Here is a 13,855-nt window from a genome sequence, read left to right on the forward strand (position 1 = left end):
TCACCCCCAGGGTTTTGCTGCAGGCATTTACCTTGCCTTCACTGCTCTTATGCCAGACTCTGGCTTTTCTTTCTCTTCTCTTTTGGCTGCTCTCCAAGGATCCTGGTTATACGCCATAAAAAATTTGTTTTCCCTCTGCTCCTTCCCACCATCCCAGCTCACTGATAAGAGGCAACAAACACATACAGGAACCGGTACTGCTCCGTACAGGCTCCTTTTGAGTGAAGGTGGTGTACCTCTGGTATCATTTGTAAGGGCATTATTTTAACGAGGTGAGATTTCACCTTTCTCCTGACAGTAATCATGTTAATACTTAACATCAACGATATAAATATTTAAAGCCTCACCACAGTATTGAGACAAGCAATTAGTAAGTATCTGTGTAGCCCTAGGAGGGCCCAAACGCTAAACCTGATAAATATTCATGTTAAAGGAGCTCCTCGAGCTTCCACTATGCCGGGAGACGCTGCCGGTGCTCTCTGGGAATGAAGCCTTGGTGATACTGTGCTTGTTTTCACTCCTTTTATCAACATGGTGTTTCTTCTCTCCACTGCCATGACGCCAGCCCTGGCCCCAGGTACTGCTCTGCCCATCGGCCAGGCTGGGAGGGCTCCAAAATCCCAGAACATCTAAAAATTTCAGCTGACCCCACTGCTAGCAGAGCTGAGCATGGAGCAGCAGTCACTACTGGCAGTAACACAGGCAGTTAAACCAGCTGGGAGAGGAAAGGGACCCCCTTGGTCCTCCCCGAGGTGTGCAAATGCATATCCAGCAGCCCAGAACCAGTGGGACGATGCTGCCCCGGCACAGGGAGGCACCCGGGGTAACGTGGCAAGGGAGGACAACACCAAGGCAGCACAATGGGTCACAGGTCATGGACAAAATGAACATTGCCAGTTCACAGATTTTGGATTTACCATTTTTCCAGACCACTGATGGATGTTAAGCACAACTTGTTACATTAAAATAATGCAGGGTGATCTCCACAGTTCGCTATGTCAGTCATAAGACAATGCCTGGATTATATAAGAACTAGCTAAAAACTAAGCCAGGAGTTTGTCAGAAGGGAAAGAGTCTTAATTAATCCAGGTGGACTGACACAGTCACTTACACATATACGCGACTGCAGTCATTTAACTCGCAACCATGAATACACTAAAAGAGCTAAGGAAATGTCAGTATAAGAAACATCACTTCTTATTTCATCTTTTTCTTCTTGTTTTTGAGAATGAAGGGCCAAAACAATAACTGTATTTAACTCCTTGTATCCTTCCCACGCAGCATTTGGGCGCAGGTGCCTGTAGCTGGTGGGCAGCAGTAAATACTAACCTGTACCTTGAGAGTCATTACTAGAAATCAGCAGGGAAAAAAATTAAATTATATAAAAAAAAAAATAATGACAGAGCAGATGGCCCCAGCTGTTGAAGGAGCACATTGCTCCTTGCTGCAGCTTCAGAAAATACCTGGCATCATCAAGGTGTGCAGCACGCCCTGGCACTGCTGAGGATATCTGCATTACAAACACCCCAGGCACCCTCCGTCTGTCCTTTCAGATATCGACTGCACCCAGGAACTTATTCAGCAACACCTTGTCCTTGTCTTGTCCGACCAGGTCTCTCTGCAAGATGTTCACTGCTGAGAGCAAGTGCCACCCTAGAAAGGCGAAGCAGGGCCAGGCAAAATGAGACTGCAGAACAGGCTGTTTGACTGACAGCTCTTTCTGCTCCCCCCCGTCCCTCTGCAGGGAGAATAAACAACAGTGTCTGCCGCAAGTGCTCAGCACATCTCTGTCACCACATAATAATGATGATAATTATCAGTAACGGCAATAATCTGGATGTAAAGCTGCTCCAGCAGTTGGGGCTAATGGATGCTGAATCTAATATCATTCCTGGAAGTTGCGTCGGGCTGCCAGCATTACAGTGTTTTTTGAAACTCAAAGAGAAGAGAAGCCTGGGCACCTGGAGTCACAGATGAGCGTGCTGGCCCCTTGTTGGCCACACTCTGGCAACTTGTTAGCAGCTGTGAACCCATTCCATTAGAACGAAGAAAGTTTAATACCTTTTGTGATTTCCACTTAGATCAGGTGATGAGATTCTCTTGCATTCCTTCACTAGTCCTAGTAGACAGAGAGCAGCGCTCTCTTTCTTGCCCATAAACACTAGACACGATGCAAACCCACCAGGGACACTGCTTGTCCCTAAAATGCTCCGAGGTGAAGAGACAACCTCTATGTGTTGTCAGAAGCTCCATTACATGCAGAATACCTGGTGCCCTATCACACCAGTACTTTTAATTAATCAGAAGCTTCTCCATTGAGATTAAACAGGTTGTTAATTTCTCATTTACTCTCCCTAATACATGCTTATTAATTAGCATACTAATTTGTTTAGTTCTTTAGGAACTGCATGCCATGGAAAACATTCTACGTTGTCAAATGCAACTCATCGATTAGTCCGAGACATTTAACAAAGGCTAGTTGATAAATATATCAGAACGCTGACTAATTGGTGAAAAATCCAGCATGATGCATCCTGCCATCCCCTTCTTTGAAATGAGATTCTTGAATTAACTGACAACTTGATTTTTCCTTCTTTTAATTAAGAAAAGAAAACCATTGAAAACCAGAAGTCTTTGTGAAGGGTGTCTATTCAATTGTCTGGTTATGCTTGAAGTGAAATCTATTTCACCTACCTCATTAGCTGAAAAGTAAAGAAATGAACCTACTCTGCAAACTAGAATTTATCATTGGGGCTGAGCGTGCTGATGTGGAAACTTAAGAGCAATTTCATCACTCTTCTATTTATTATATGTATTTTTTAAGGTTCCTTTCAGACTACATAAATTAAAAGTGACTTCTACAAATCTGGAAGAGATGTGCTGCATACATTTCTCCATACAACATACGGCAGCTTTTGAAATAGCCCAGTATCATAATATGTAGACTGTATAGAACGCACAGGGTAAAATATACAGAATAAAAATGACTGAACCTTCACAATTATGTCTCCAAGCAGTAACGCTCTCCCTGATCGGTCCATGGCCATGAACCCTGGTTACTCTCAGAGGAATTCTGCTGATGTGTGAATATTTGCCCCCTTAACCACCAATACTGGTTTGTGTGCTACCACGTCAAACAGAATATAAAACCTACTATAACATTTGTGTATGTTTGGATTTCCTGACCTCTAACTCTTAAAAAACAAGATAAAGTCCACTGTCCTACTGACCACTGTGGCATCCAGAGCGCTTGCAGGCTGCTGTAAGAAGAACCATTTTTCCAAAACCTATAGCTCAAAGAAAACTACGCCAAGAAAGTGTTACAAAAGAGGCCAGATTTTGTCCTCAAAACCAGTGTGTGCAATGATGCAGAGATGTTACTTATGACACCAGATAAAACAGACTCGGGAATAAGTGATGGATCTCTGGAGGCTGTCAGTTATAACAACAGCAATTTGTTAATGTTGTGACTCTGCCAAGAGCCTTTCCAGCTGCTGTCTCATGTTGCCATAAGAACTGGTTCACCAAACTGAGTATAGTATACAAGATACCTGCCAGAGCTGGAAATAGGCGCAGGACTCTGAAAAGCTCGATGAATCCAGCACATGTGAAGTTGAGGAAGACACAGCTGTATTTGGTCTAAGTTGTATGGTAGTGATGAGTGACAGGTTTAACCTGCTTTTCCTCTGTGCTCTTGCATGCATGTTTTATTTACATGAACCATCAAATGCTGAGGTTGTTCATGTGCCCTGTTAGTCTTCTATCCTCAATGATTTTTCTAGAAGCCCAGAAAAGGGCATCTGCATTTTATGGTGGATTTAAAGAGGAGCAATACCCTTGATACAACCTCAGTCTTTTTCCTTTGGTCTTCTCTCAGACATACCCAGTCAGCCCTTTAGCTTCCAGGTATCAAACCAAGTGTTTATTTTCAGGATTAAATACCAAATAATCACTTGGGAGAGAGGACAGACTTTCTCTACTCCCTCTGTCAGCCTTCCCCCCTTGCTGCTGAAGTGGCACAGCCCTGGCTGCTTACTTCCACAATTAGGAGCTTAAATACAAAAAAGTGATTTCATAGGGGTCCTATTCAAATCAGTCCACAAGTTCCTCTGAGGCTCCACTTTCTCCAAATGGAGCTTTTCTTCCTCCCCTCACAAAGCCTGAAGACAAGACGTCTGCTTTGGTCCAGCTCAGCAAGGGAGCCCAAGGGAGCAGTGCTAGCACCCAGTACGGCTCCAGTGGCCTCCTGGCTCCCCTGAAATAACAACAACTATTCTCATTTCTCACAGTATTTCCACAAATTTTCCATGCCTGTTCCGAGATTATAACTTTTGCCAAAAAATCTATTTAGTGCCATTTGCCTGTGGAAAAGTGTTTGGGCCATCAACAGCTAATACTGGTGCTCTGGTAGAAAAGAGGAATAATTACAATTCCTCTTCAGATCCATGATATTTACTCGCTTCTAAATATACAGCATGGTTTACACCTTTAAACGACCTTAAGTAATCATTTTCTAGGCAGAACAGAAAATCCATTTCCATTAGCTTCCAAAGACTCAGAAAGTATGTATGTAGGAAGATCACTTCCATAAATTCACCTTTTTAGAGTCACTGGGTAACCCAGAATTTATGCAAGTGCAGGTCAATTAAATCATTCAGTATTTATATGCTCCCTTTCAAGCTCCAGGGAACCGGAGTAAAATGCTAAAAATAAAATACACGTTGTAATATGCAGAAGATTTAGAGATGGAACTATTCTGACAGCCCAAAATAAAAAGCTTTATGCATAAGATCTCAATGGCTAGGTCTGTACCTAAATCACATATTGATTTAACTCACTGTAGACAAGTTATATAAGCTTTGGAATTATGTATGCTTGATCAATGTGTTTCAGAAATGAATCTCTGTCTGACTTAATCATTTAGGCAAGGGAAGAAGTCACATAAATATCCCTATATTTTACTTTATAGGACAGTAAACCAATTTCTAATCAAATCTCTAAGTAAACAGCATTATTTGTTTCCAAGAAATATCAATATTAAAATACTTTTCAAAGAAAATCTGAAAACAGACTTCAAAAATTGTTAACTGTTATCTATTAAACACACACACATTATATTGATACCTGAGTATACAAACATGATGATCAGAGATACAGAGGCAAACACAATACCCCTTTGCAATATCCAGGGATGGAGAGTTCTAGCACCACACTGAAAAAAATCAGATTCGGAGTCTCAGACAGATCAAAAAGTTGGATGTGTTTGATATTTTACGCTGTTGAAGTGCTAACAGTGATTCTACACTTGAGTGCAGGAGCAATGCCCCACTTCAACGCAAACACTCCGACTCTAATATGGTAGGAGAGCAATAAATGCTTACACCTATACATGCAGATCTCAAAGTTTTTAAAATGGAGGACATTTTCTCAGGTTAAGAGATAGAGAAACTGGGGCACAGAAAGGCAAAATGACTCTTTGAAAGGCACAAGGCAAGCTCAGGTATAAATGCCAAGAGTGAAGGCTTTCATTTGAATGCCAAATCTACTAGTGCAAACCTCCTTTCTTAACCACATTATTGCCCAAATCCCACCGATATCAGTGGGAGCTCAAGGACTGATTCTGACCTTGCTTAGAGCTGGGTCAGTCACAAACACACTCCTCAGCTTTTCCCTAAGCTCTTGTGTCCTAGCTAATTTTGGGGCAGTCCAACCAAAAGGTAAAAAGCTGACTCACTGTTGCAGTTTCTCTGCAATAAAAAAAAAAAGATGCCAACACCATTCAGGGGTCATTCCCGGCAGCAGGGAAACAAGCTCTGCTCCCAGCAGAGCATCGCCGTCACCCAGCAGAGCGTGAACCTCAGCACAGACCCACGGCCAAGACCACACTGATGCTCCCCAAGCTACCAATGCATGAAAAGTTGGGCAAAGCATATTCCTGCAGCCTCAGGGTATTCCCTGCAAAAGCAAATAGTCAAACAAGGAGGGAAGCCACTTACCATACAGGACCGTAATGAGCGACACGGGCATGACCAGGATACCCACCAGCATGTCTGCCACCGCCAAGGACATCAGGAAGAAGTTTGTGGCATTCTGCAACTTCTTCTCCAAGGACACAGCCATAATTACCAATATGTTCCCCCCAATGGTCAGCAGGATGACAACCAAGATCAGGAGGGCTGGCCAGTTCTTCTCCCTCATGGACATCCGAGATACTTCGCCCTTCTCAGAGGCATTAAGAGGATCAGATGTAGGCAAACTCTGATTCAGAGTCAAATTGCTGCTTAAAGACCAAGCCATCAGACCACCATGCAAACTAAAATCCAGCGTAACAGACACTGTCGTTAAGCTGAGTAATATTCCAGTGCTACTTAAAGTGCTCATTGTCTGGGACCGGTTTTTCTGTCTCTTAACTGAGCCTCAGAGATGATCCCTTTTCCAAATTGCGGGTCCAAGACAGATGCCGAACTTCACAAAACCTGAGCCAGAAAATCATTTGATCTTCCATAGTGAAACAAACCTTACAGAAGTCAGCGTGAAGCTCTTCTAGTTTCCTTGGATGCAGTGGAATATGACCAGTGACCAGCAACCTCGAGGGAAAGGAGACTTTGCAATCTCCAGCTGGTTTCCAGGTCCATCATTCTGAAAAGGAAAGAAGTATATTCTTCACTGAAATCAGAGTATACACAACACCTTCTTTATCCCCATGCAAATGACATTCTTATTCTCTCCCTTCCTGCTAGCTAGGATGTTCTCCAGACTGCAAGTAATTTATCTTATGGGTACAGACTATGCCTACAATTATGGGGGAGAGAGGGAGAGAATCACATCAGTGTGCTCTGGCTGGTTAAAAGCTGATTATCACTAATTAAATGTTTTGTGAAACCTGCAAAAGCAAGTCTGAAGAGCAAAATATGTTTCAGTTGATAGCCACTTCACAGATACTCTGCCGCTGTGTAAAATAGTAATTGCACAAAATTCTAACCAATCCAGATAGCACAGCCAAAGCACAGTGTAAAACCATCACCTTAAATGGAAGCATTTGCATATTCTCAGATAAAGTGCAGGTGGTGTAAAAACCCTCAGATGTTAATGATTAACTCTCCTATAATAACCAAGACTATAGTTTGTTTCTTATTGGGAAATAAATGATGGATAAGACACAATTTATATTAGGTAACATTATACGATGCTATCCAGTTAATCTCTCCAAACAAACAGATAACAAAGAGTTAAGAGAAGAGAAAGGACAAACTTTCATAAAAGCTGAGCAGTTATTTCTGTTCTTCTTATTCTGTTTTTGTGCTGCTGTGCTTCCGTGCTGATCACCAGCCACAGCTGGGCCAGTAAGCCCAGTCCCACCAGCCTGCTGCCCAGGACTACTGCCCAGCACGTGCAAGTATCACACACAGCCAGCAGGACAGATTTCCTCAGAGTATCTCACACGATTTATGCTTCTTGACAAATTAGTTGCCAGTGAGGGCAAGTCAGATTACATCCCCTGACTGCCCATGTAATACAGACCAGAAAGCACCACGCTGCTGCCTCTGAAGGAGTCCATTAGCCTCATGCATTGACCTAATTCAGCAAATTAAACATACTCTTAACTTCAGGCACATGCCTACACCCACTGAGGCTAAAGGTATGTATTCTCAATCCTGGCTAAATCACATCCTCAAGAACTCAATCGCTTTGACTGCCAATCCTGTACAACTGATGAAAACCATCAGCTTTGCTTTGCATTTCCATTGCATCAGAGTTAGGATCCTAACAACCATGTACAGCATAGGACTAAAAGCATAGAACGAAAGCAGTTAGTAGAAGAATAAAAAATACCCCACACACTGTATGGAAGTCGACCAGTACGTAGAATGAAATCAATAGCATGCAACTTATGTTGAGCATATCCTCAACTTTTTGTGTAGTCCACAGGAAAAGAGCTGTTCTATAACTGTTAAATAAATAACTAAATAAAAGCCAGATTTTAGCCCTTGAATACACTGTGGCACACATGTGACACAACAATTTGCTATCCAGGGATCAAAAGCTAAATGTAATTAATTAGATTACATTAGATTTTATGTAAAATAAGAAGTGCTTAGAGTCCTATAATAAAATGTTTTACATTCATGGAGGTTTTGGAAACTTACTAATGGGCTTTGTGCACAAAAACGTTTCTTAAATGAGCAGTGCGTACAATGAACCCAGATTTGCTTCTGCATTATAGTTAATTACTCCCAAAGGGTCTCTAAACTTCCTATTTAGGAAGAAATTTTGCACTATGTGCACAGAAAATAATTTTGCAGCTGCACATGCAGATGAATTAGCAAGTAGTCACTGGACCATTTATTTTTCCAACTTAGCTGGTCTACAAAAAGTCTCTAGAAAGTTTCAAAATACTTCACAGTATTTCTTTTCAAAACACAGCTTTTACTTTAAAGCTGTGAAGAAAATGAACCGTTTTTCCAAATCACCTTTCCACAGTGAAGGAGACACTAGGCAGCTTTGTGGCACTTGAGCTTTGCTGTGCAGGACACCCCCATTAAAGCCAGTGGGAATTTCTGGGTCTCCAGAAACCCTCTCTTTGGTTCCGTGACTCTTGGGCACTCCTGATCATGCCACAATAATACTTTGGCAGGATGAGCAGAAAGTTCATGCCCAAACATGAGGACATGGTCAGACAGCAGGAGACTCAGCCTTGGTTTTGCTTCTTCCCAGGTCTGAGCTCTTGGAGGTGACACTACCACCACTCTCATCATAGATGTGAATGAACCTGATGTTCCTGGCACATGCTAGTTGGGGTTGCCGAAGGAACATGGGCAGAGAGATACCTCCACTCTAGATCATTAAAAAACAAAACAAAACAAAACAAAAAAAACAACCCCAAAAACAACCTAACTGCAAGATAAGATTTCTGAATTTAAAATGTCTAATAACTGCTTAGGACTGAATTCTGAAATGGCCAGTAGGGTCATTCTCTCTTGCATTTCACAAATGTATTTGCAATAACATTTTCTTCCATGAATGATGTTGCATCAGAGCATGGAGTTAAAAAAATAAGTAGGCAGAATTATCACTTGCTTATTCATCTATTTTATTATTAAAAATAAAATGTATGTTATTTGGCTACTAATGTACTGCAAAGCATGGGGTTCCAAAATTATACTAGTCACCAAATACAATTTCCTTTGAATTAAAATATCATCAGGAGAAAAATTGGTTTTGTCAGGAAGGTCTAAGAAAGGGAGACTTCAAAATTCATTTGCTTGCTCTAACTGAGCAGTTTTCAAACACACACAGAGACAGACTTTGAGCAAAGTGCTCTCTACACAAAGTAAAGTCAGCAAATCTGGTACACACTAACTTCTCAGCAAGAAAATTACATTTTCTAAAGTCTAACAGATTTCTCAATAATTCTCCCCCCACATTCCTGTCAGTAGTTAAAAATGTACGTGTTCTACATGCAAGAGTAAAATTATGCTATGATATTGAGAAACTAAATTTTTTTAATTAGGACTATAATGGTAAAAATGAATCTCAGACTCCAAATTCCATCTTTGCTATTAGAGGGAATTATTATTTCTTTTAAAACTTGGCCCATTCACCTGTCTATTACTTAGAGTGACTCATGAAGAGAACCATCACTATTTTTGTGCCAATACAGAACTACAAAAAGAAAAGGAAATCACAAAGACACCTAAAAAAGCATTTTCCAGGTGCACTTATGGAAATACAATACCTGAAATAACCGGGTACATATGTAGGAGAGATGTGTAGAAAAAAAGTGATGTCACTGGCAGGAGCTCTGCCTTATCCCATAGCCCCCAAATTCCTGGTTTAGATGGATCAAAGATGTTGGCACAGCTCTGTATGTCATTGTGCTGGTTTTGGCTGGGATAGAGTCAATTTTCTTCCTAGTAGCTAGTATGGGGCTATGTTTTGGATTTGTGCTGGAAACAGTGTTGATAATTCAGGGATGGTTTAGTTCCTGCTGAGCAGCGCCTACACAGAGTCAAGGCCTTTTCTGCTCCTCACCCCACCCCACCAGCGAGGAGGCTGGGGATGCACATGGAGTTGGGAGAGGACACAGCTGGGACAGCTGACTCCAACTGACCAAAGGGATATTCCATACCATATGATGTCATGCTCAGCGTATAAAGCTGAGGGAAGAAGAAGGGAGGAGGGGACGTTCGGAGTGATGGCGTTTGTCTTCCCAAGTAACCGTCATGCGTGATGGAGCCCTGCGTTCCTGGAGATGGCTGTGCACCTGCCTGCCGATGGGAAGTAGTGAAAGAATTCCTTGTTTTGCTTTGCATGCGTGGACAGCTTTTGCTGTACCTATTATACTGTCTTTATCTCAACCCATGAGTTGTCTCACTTCGACTCTTCCAATTCTCTCCCCCATCCCACAGCGGGGGAGTGAACGAGCAGCTGGTGCTTAGTTGCCGGCTGGGGTTAAACCACAACAGTCACCTTGTCCCTGACGGTGGCCAGAAAGAAGTTGGCAGCCCTCGTTCTCACTGCCACTGACAGCTGCCCCTGGGTGCAACCAGGTCTCCGCACCCAGGAAATGAAGGAAGGAAGAGCTAATCTCTCAGACCAGAATAGCATCACCGCTTGTTTTGATGTTGCCTAAACTCAGCCATCATCAGGTCTGGCATAAACAGTGATAGACTCTTTCTTTGGCATAAACAGAAAGAAAAACATTACATGGAAGAGAGGCAACTCTTAGGTCTGAGCCAATGCTTCTGGCTTCGTTCTACCACATTTCTGTGAAAAACCCTGTGCTATAGTCCTTATCAAGTCTCATTGACCCCCTTTTTTCTACATTGCCTTCATTTATTGTTTTATTTTCATTTTTCACTGCCTGGAGAATCATTGTTATTCATCCCAGAATAGCATCAGGTTCTCTAGTGGCAGGAATACCTTGGAGAGGACATCAGGATAATGAGGGTTTTCAAAAGTGCTATAGGTTTTATCCAAGATTATAATGGTAAAAAAAAAAAAAAAAAAAACAACAAACGAAAAACCTACCTCAACTGCCTTAAAATCAATAGAGGAAATATTTTGCATATTCATTTCAAAAAATGATACATGGGAATTTGACTACAGCAATGCTCAAGATTGGGCTCCACCTTCAGAATTAACCGTCCTATTGCTTTGTTAATACTTTATGATTTTACATGGATTCTGGCTTGAAGTCATCAGCTTTCTTTTTCACTGCATCCCTCAGTCTCCACAAGGTAAAACTTTACGACTAATTCCTTCAGCTACAGTCTTTTAAGCACATCACTGTACCAGAAAAATAATTCACATTTTATTCATGAATTCTGCATATATTTAAGAAATATCTCCATAATTTTAAATTAAAACCTGTGCTTATCACAGATTTTTTCCAATAGGTAACTCCAAAGCACACATACTAAATTTTGTGGTCAATCATCAATTCCAGTTCAATCTACTACCGACAGTCCTTAAAATTATAATTTAAACATTCAGCAAAGCCAAGTTCTTGCCTATGCCATTCTTGCTTTTTGATAGAGGTAAGTAATGAGTTCTCTGGGCATGTTTTTTTCCTTCAGTCTTTAAGCCCAGTTTAGAGTAAACTGAAGCTAGAAAAACATTTTTGATTCTCTTCTATCAAGAACACATGAATTATTTAAAGCAAGAGTTTGGTATGCTGAAGTTTTCAGATATTCCAGAAGGTTAAGTCGAAGGGAAACAAAAGCTAGAGTGGTTCATAAGTCTGTACTGGTGGGGCACTGGGGGGTTCACACGCCTTTGGGAGTGTTTACCACCATTACTCTTGCTAAAAGGAAAAAACAAACAAACCAACCTTTCTTGGAACAAACACAATCCTTTTTTCCTTTGAATAATATGCATTCGTCTTTAGTTGTTCAAAACTCAGAACATTTTTTCCTGGAGAAAATCAGCTGCCTGCTGAGAACTCGAGATGTTCCCTGGCCCCCAGCTAGGATCCTGCCTCTCCTGGACAGACTGCAGAGCTCCTGTGCTCTTGTAAATCATTTAATAACTCTCTGGGACTCATAGCCTGAATGTTAACAATATGCATTTGAAGTTGGATAAGAAATCAAGGATAGTCAATTTAGCCCAAAAAAAGAACCTGAGTCTCAGTCAGACTCAGGGAGGAGAATAATACATTAATTCATGGTAAGTCTTGCTGTAAAAACCAAAAGTAGTTAAAGATCAAAAGCAATGACTTTCAGCAATTCCCTCCCCGCAAGAAAAACAAGTAACGTCCAATGGTTTGTCAATGGCACAAAGGCCATATGTGAGCAAAAGAGATTTTTTTCCTCCTAAGCCATCAGCAGTATTCAATTCTCTCAGTCACATTCACATTTCATTGATAAGCAGATGAAAGCCAACAAGTTGTTAAAGATCAAACATATTTTTAAATCAAAAGTTTTTCCTTTAGCCTTGGCTTTGATGGTAGACCTCCATAAGGGTAAGAATAAATCTGAAGTTGAGTAAACTGAACTGCAAGTACTGCAATTTTTGACAGGAAAACAGCTGCCGATACTCCACAACTATCTGAGCCAGATAGTCAGCTGTCTCAGCCCAGAGAAAAGGCATTGAACGGGGACGTATTTGCTGTCTACAGCTACCTGCTGGTGCTTATAGAGAAGACAGTGAGACTCTTCCAAGAGCTACACAGGAAAACAACAAGAAGCAACTGTCATGGTGATAGATGTAAGGAAATCATGTATAAAATAGGAAAAAAATAGATAAAAGAAAGCACAGTGAGGGTGGTCAGACAAGGGAAGTGGATCACAGAGAGACTGCAGGATCGCCATCCTTGGAGATGTTCAAAACACAGCTGGGAATTACCCTCAGACACCTGATCTAACTTTGAAGTTAGTCCTGCCTTGAGCATGAGGTTGGACTAGAGACCTTCAAGAGGTCCCTTCCAGCCTAAATTATTCTATGATTGGATCAGGAATGTGCTTCTGAGCAAAGCTGTTCAACCTGGGAGTGTTTTTGAGCTCCTATATCTGGATACACACCCTATGCTTGTCCCTACTACGCAAGCTCAGGATAAGACCAGCACATCCTGTCCCCTTCTGTTTCCCCAAGGCCAGAAATAAATCTGCATGCCCAGATGGCAGAGCACAACCGTGAGGACCCCAGTCTGCTCGATGGTGGGGACCACAACCCTACAGCTGCCCCAACATATGCCCCTATCACACCGTGGAGATGCACACAGAGATGCCAAGTCCTCATCTCTGGTCATGTGTTGAGGTTGCAGGCGTCCGAGGAACCTACAGTTCAAGTATATTCTGAAAAGTGGCAATTGTAGAAAGCCCCAATTTGTTTTAGTCACTCGGTACCGTCAGGAAATCTTCCTGTGTTTTGAAAGCAACACGTGCACTATCAACGCAGAGGCACGTTTTCACAATAATTTCAGTGGAAAAAGAAAAATCAAAACCTAATGATTATTCTGCAGATATCCACTTCAAAATTAACTGAAGATAGAGCCACTCTTGAACTGGGGACCATATTACTAGCACTTTGATTAGGGACTTTCTTTCCAAGGAAGTATTCGATACTCCCTCTTCAGTTTTGCAAGAAATTCTGGAATTTTTCCCAGCAGGTACTGGAGATAAATCAGTGTGAAAACAATTAATAAAACCTTAGGGAAACCTCCCCAAACACAGCTTTTTACCACTGTTTTTTAATTTCAACACAGAAAATAACTATTTAATTACTTGCAAACTAAAAAAGAATATTTCATTTTTTCACAGCAAGAGAAAAATGAATTTTCTCAGACACAAGCTCAAGTAATGATATTTTGTAGGGTCATAATAATGAATCACTACCATTCTGTCCAAAACCAAAT

The 13,855-nt window shown here is 41.4% G+C and overlaps 1 protein-coding gene across 2 annotated transcripts in view; it reads right to left on the reverse strand.

Moving 5' to 3' along the window:
- The window catches only part of LOC142087659 (5-hydroxytryptamine receptor 2C-like), a 107,646-nt gene that overhangs the window by 48,397 nt on the left and 45,394 nt on the right, over positions 1-13,855 (reverse strand). For both annotated transcript variants that reach the window (XR_012675552.1, XM_075162110.1), the window contains one exon: positions 5,997-6,639. Coding sequence is in view for 1 of the 2 variants with exons in the window: in XM_075162110.1 (XP_075018211.1) it covers positions 5,997-6,381 (385 nt within the window). In the remaining variant the exon portion in view is untranslated. The remainder of the gene's footprint in view (positions 1-5,996; positions 6,640-13,855) is intronic.

This window comes from Calonectris borealis, chromosome 13, assembly GCF_964195595.1.
Source record: "Calonectris borealis chromosome 13, bCalBor7.hap1.2, whole genome shotgun sequence".
Taxonomy (NCBI): domain Eukaryota; kingdom Metazoa; phylum Chordata; class Aves; order Procellariiformes; family Procellariidae; genus Calonectris; species Calonectris borealis.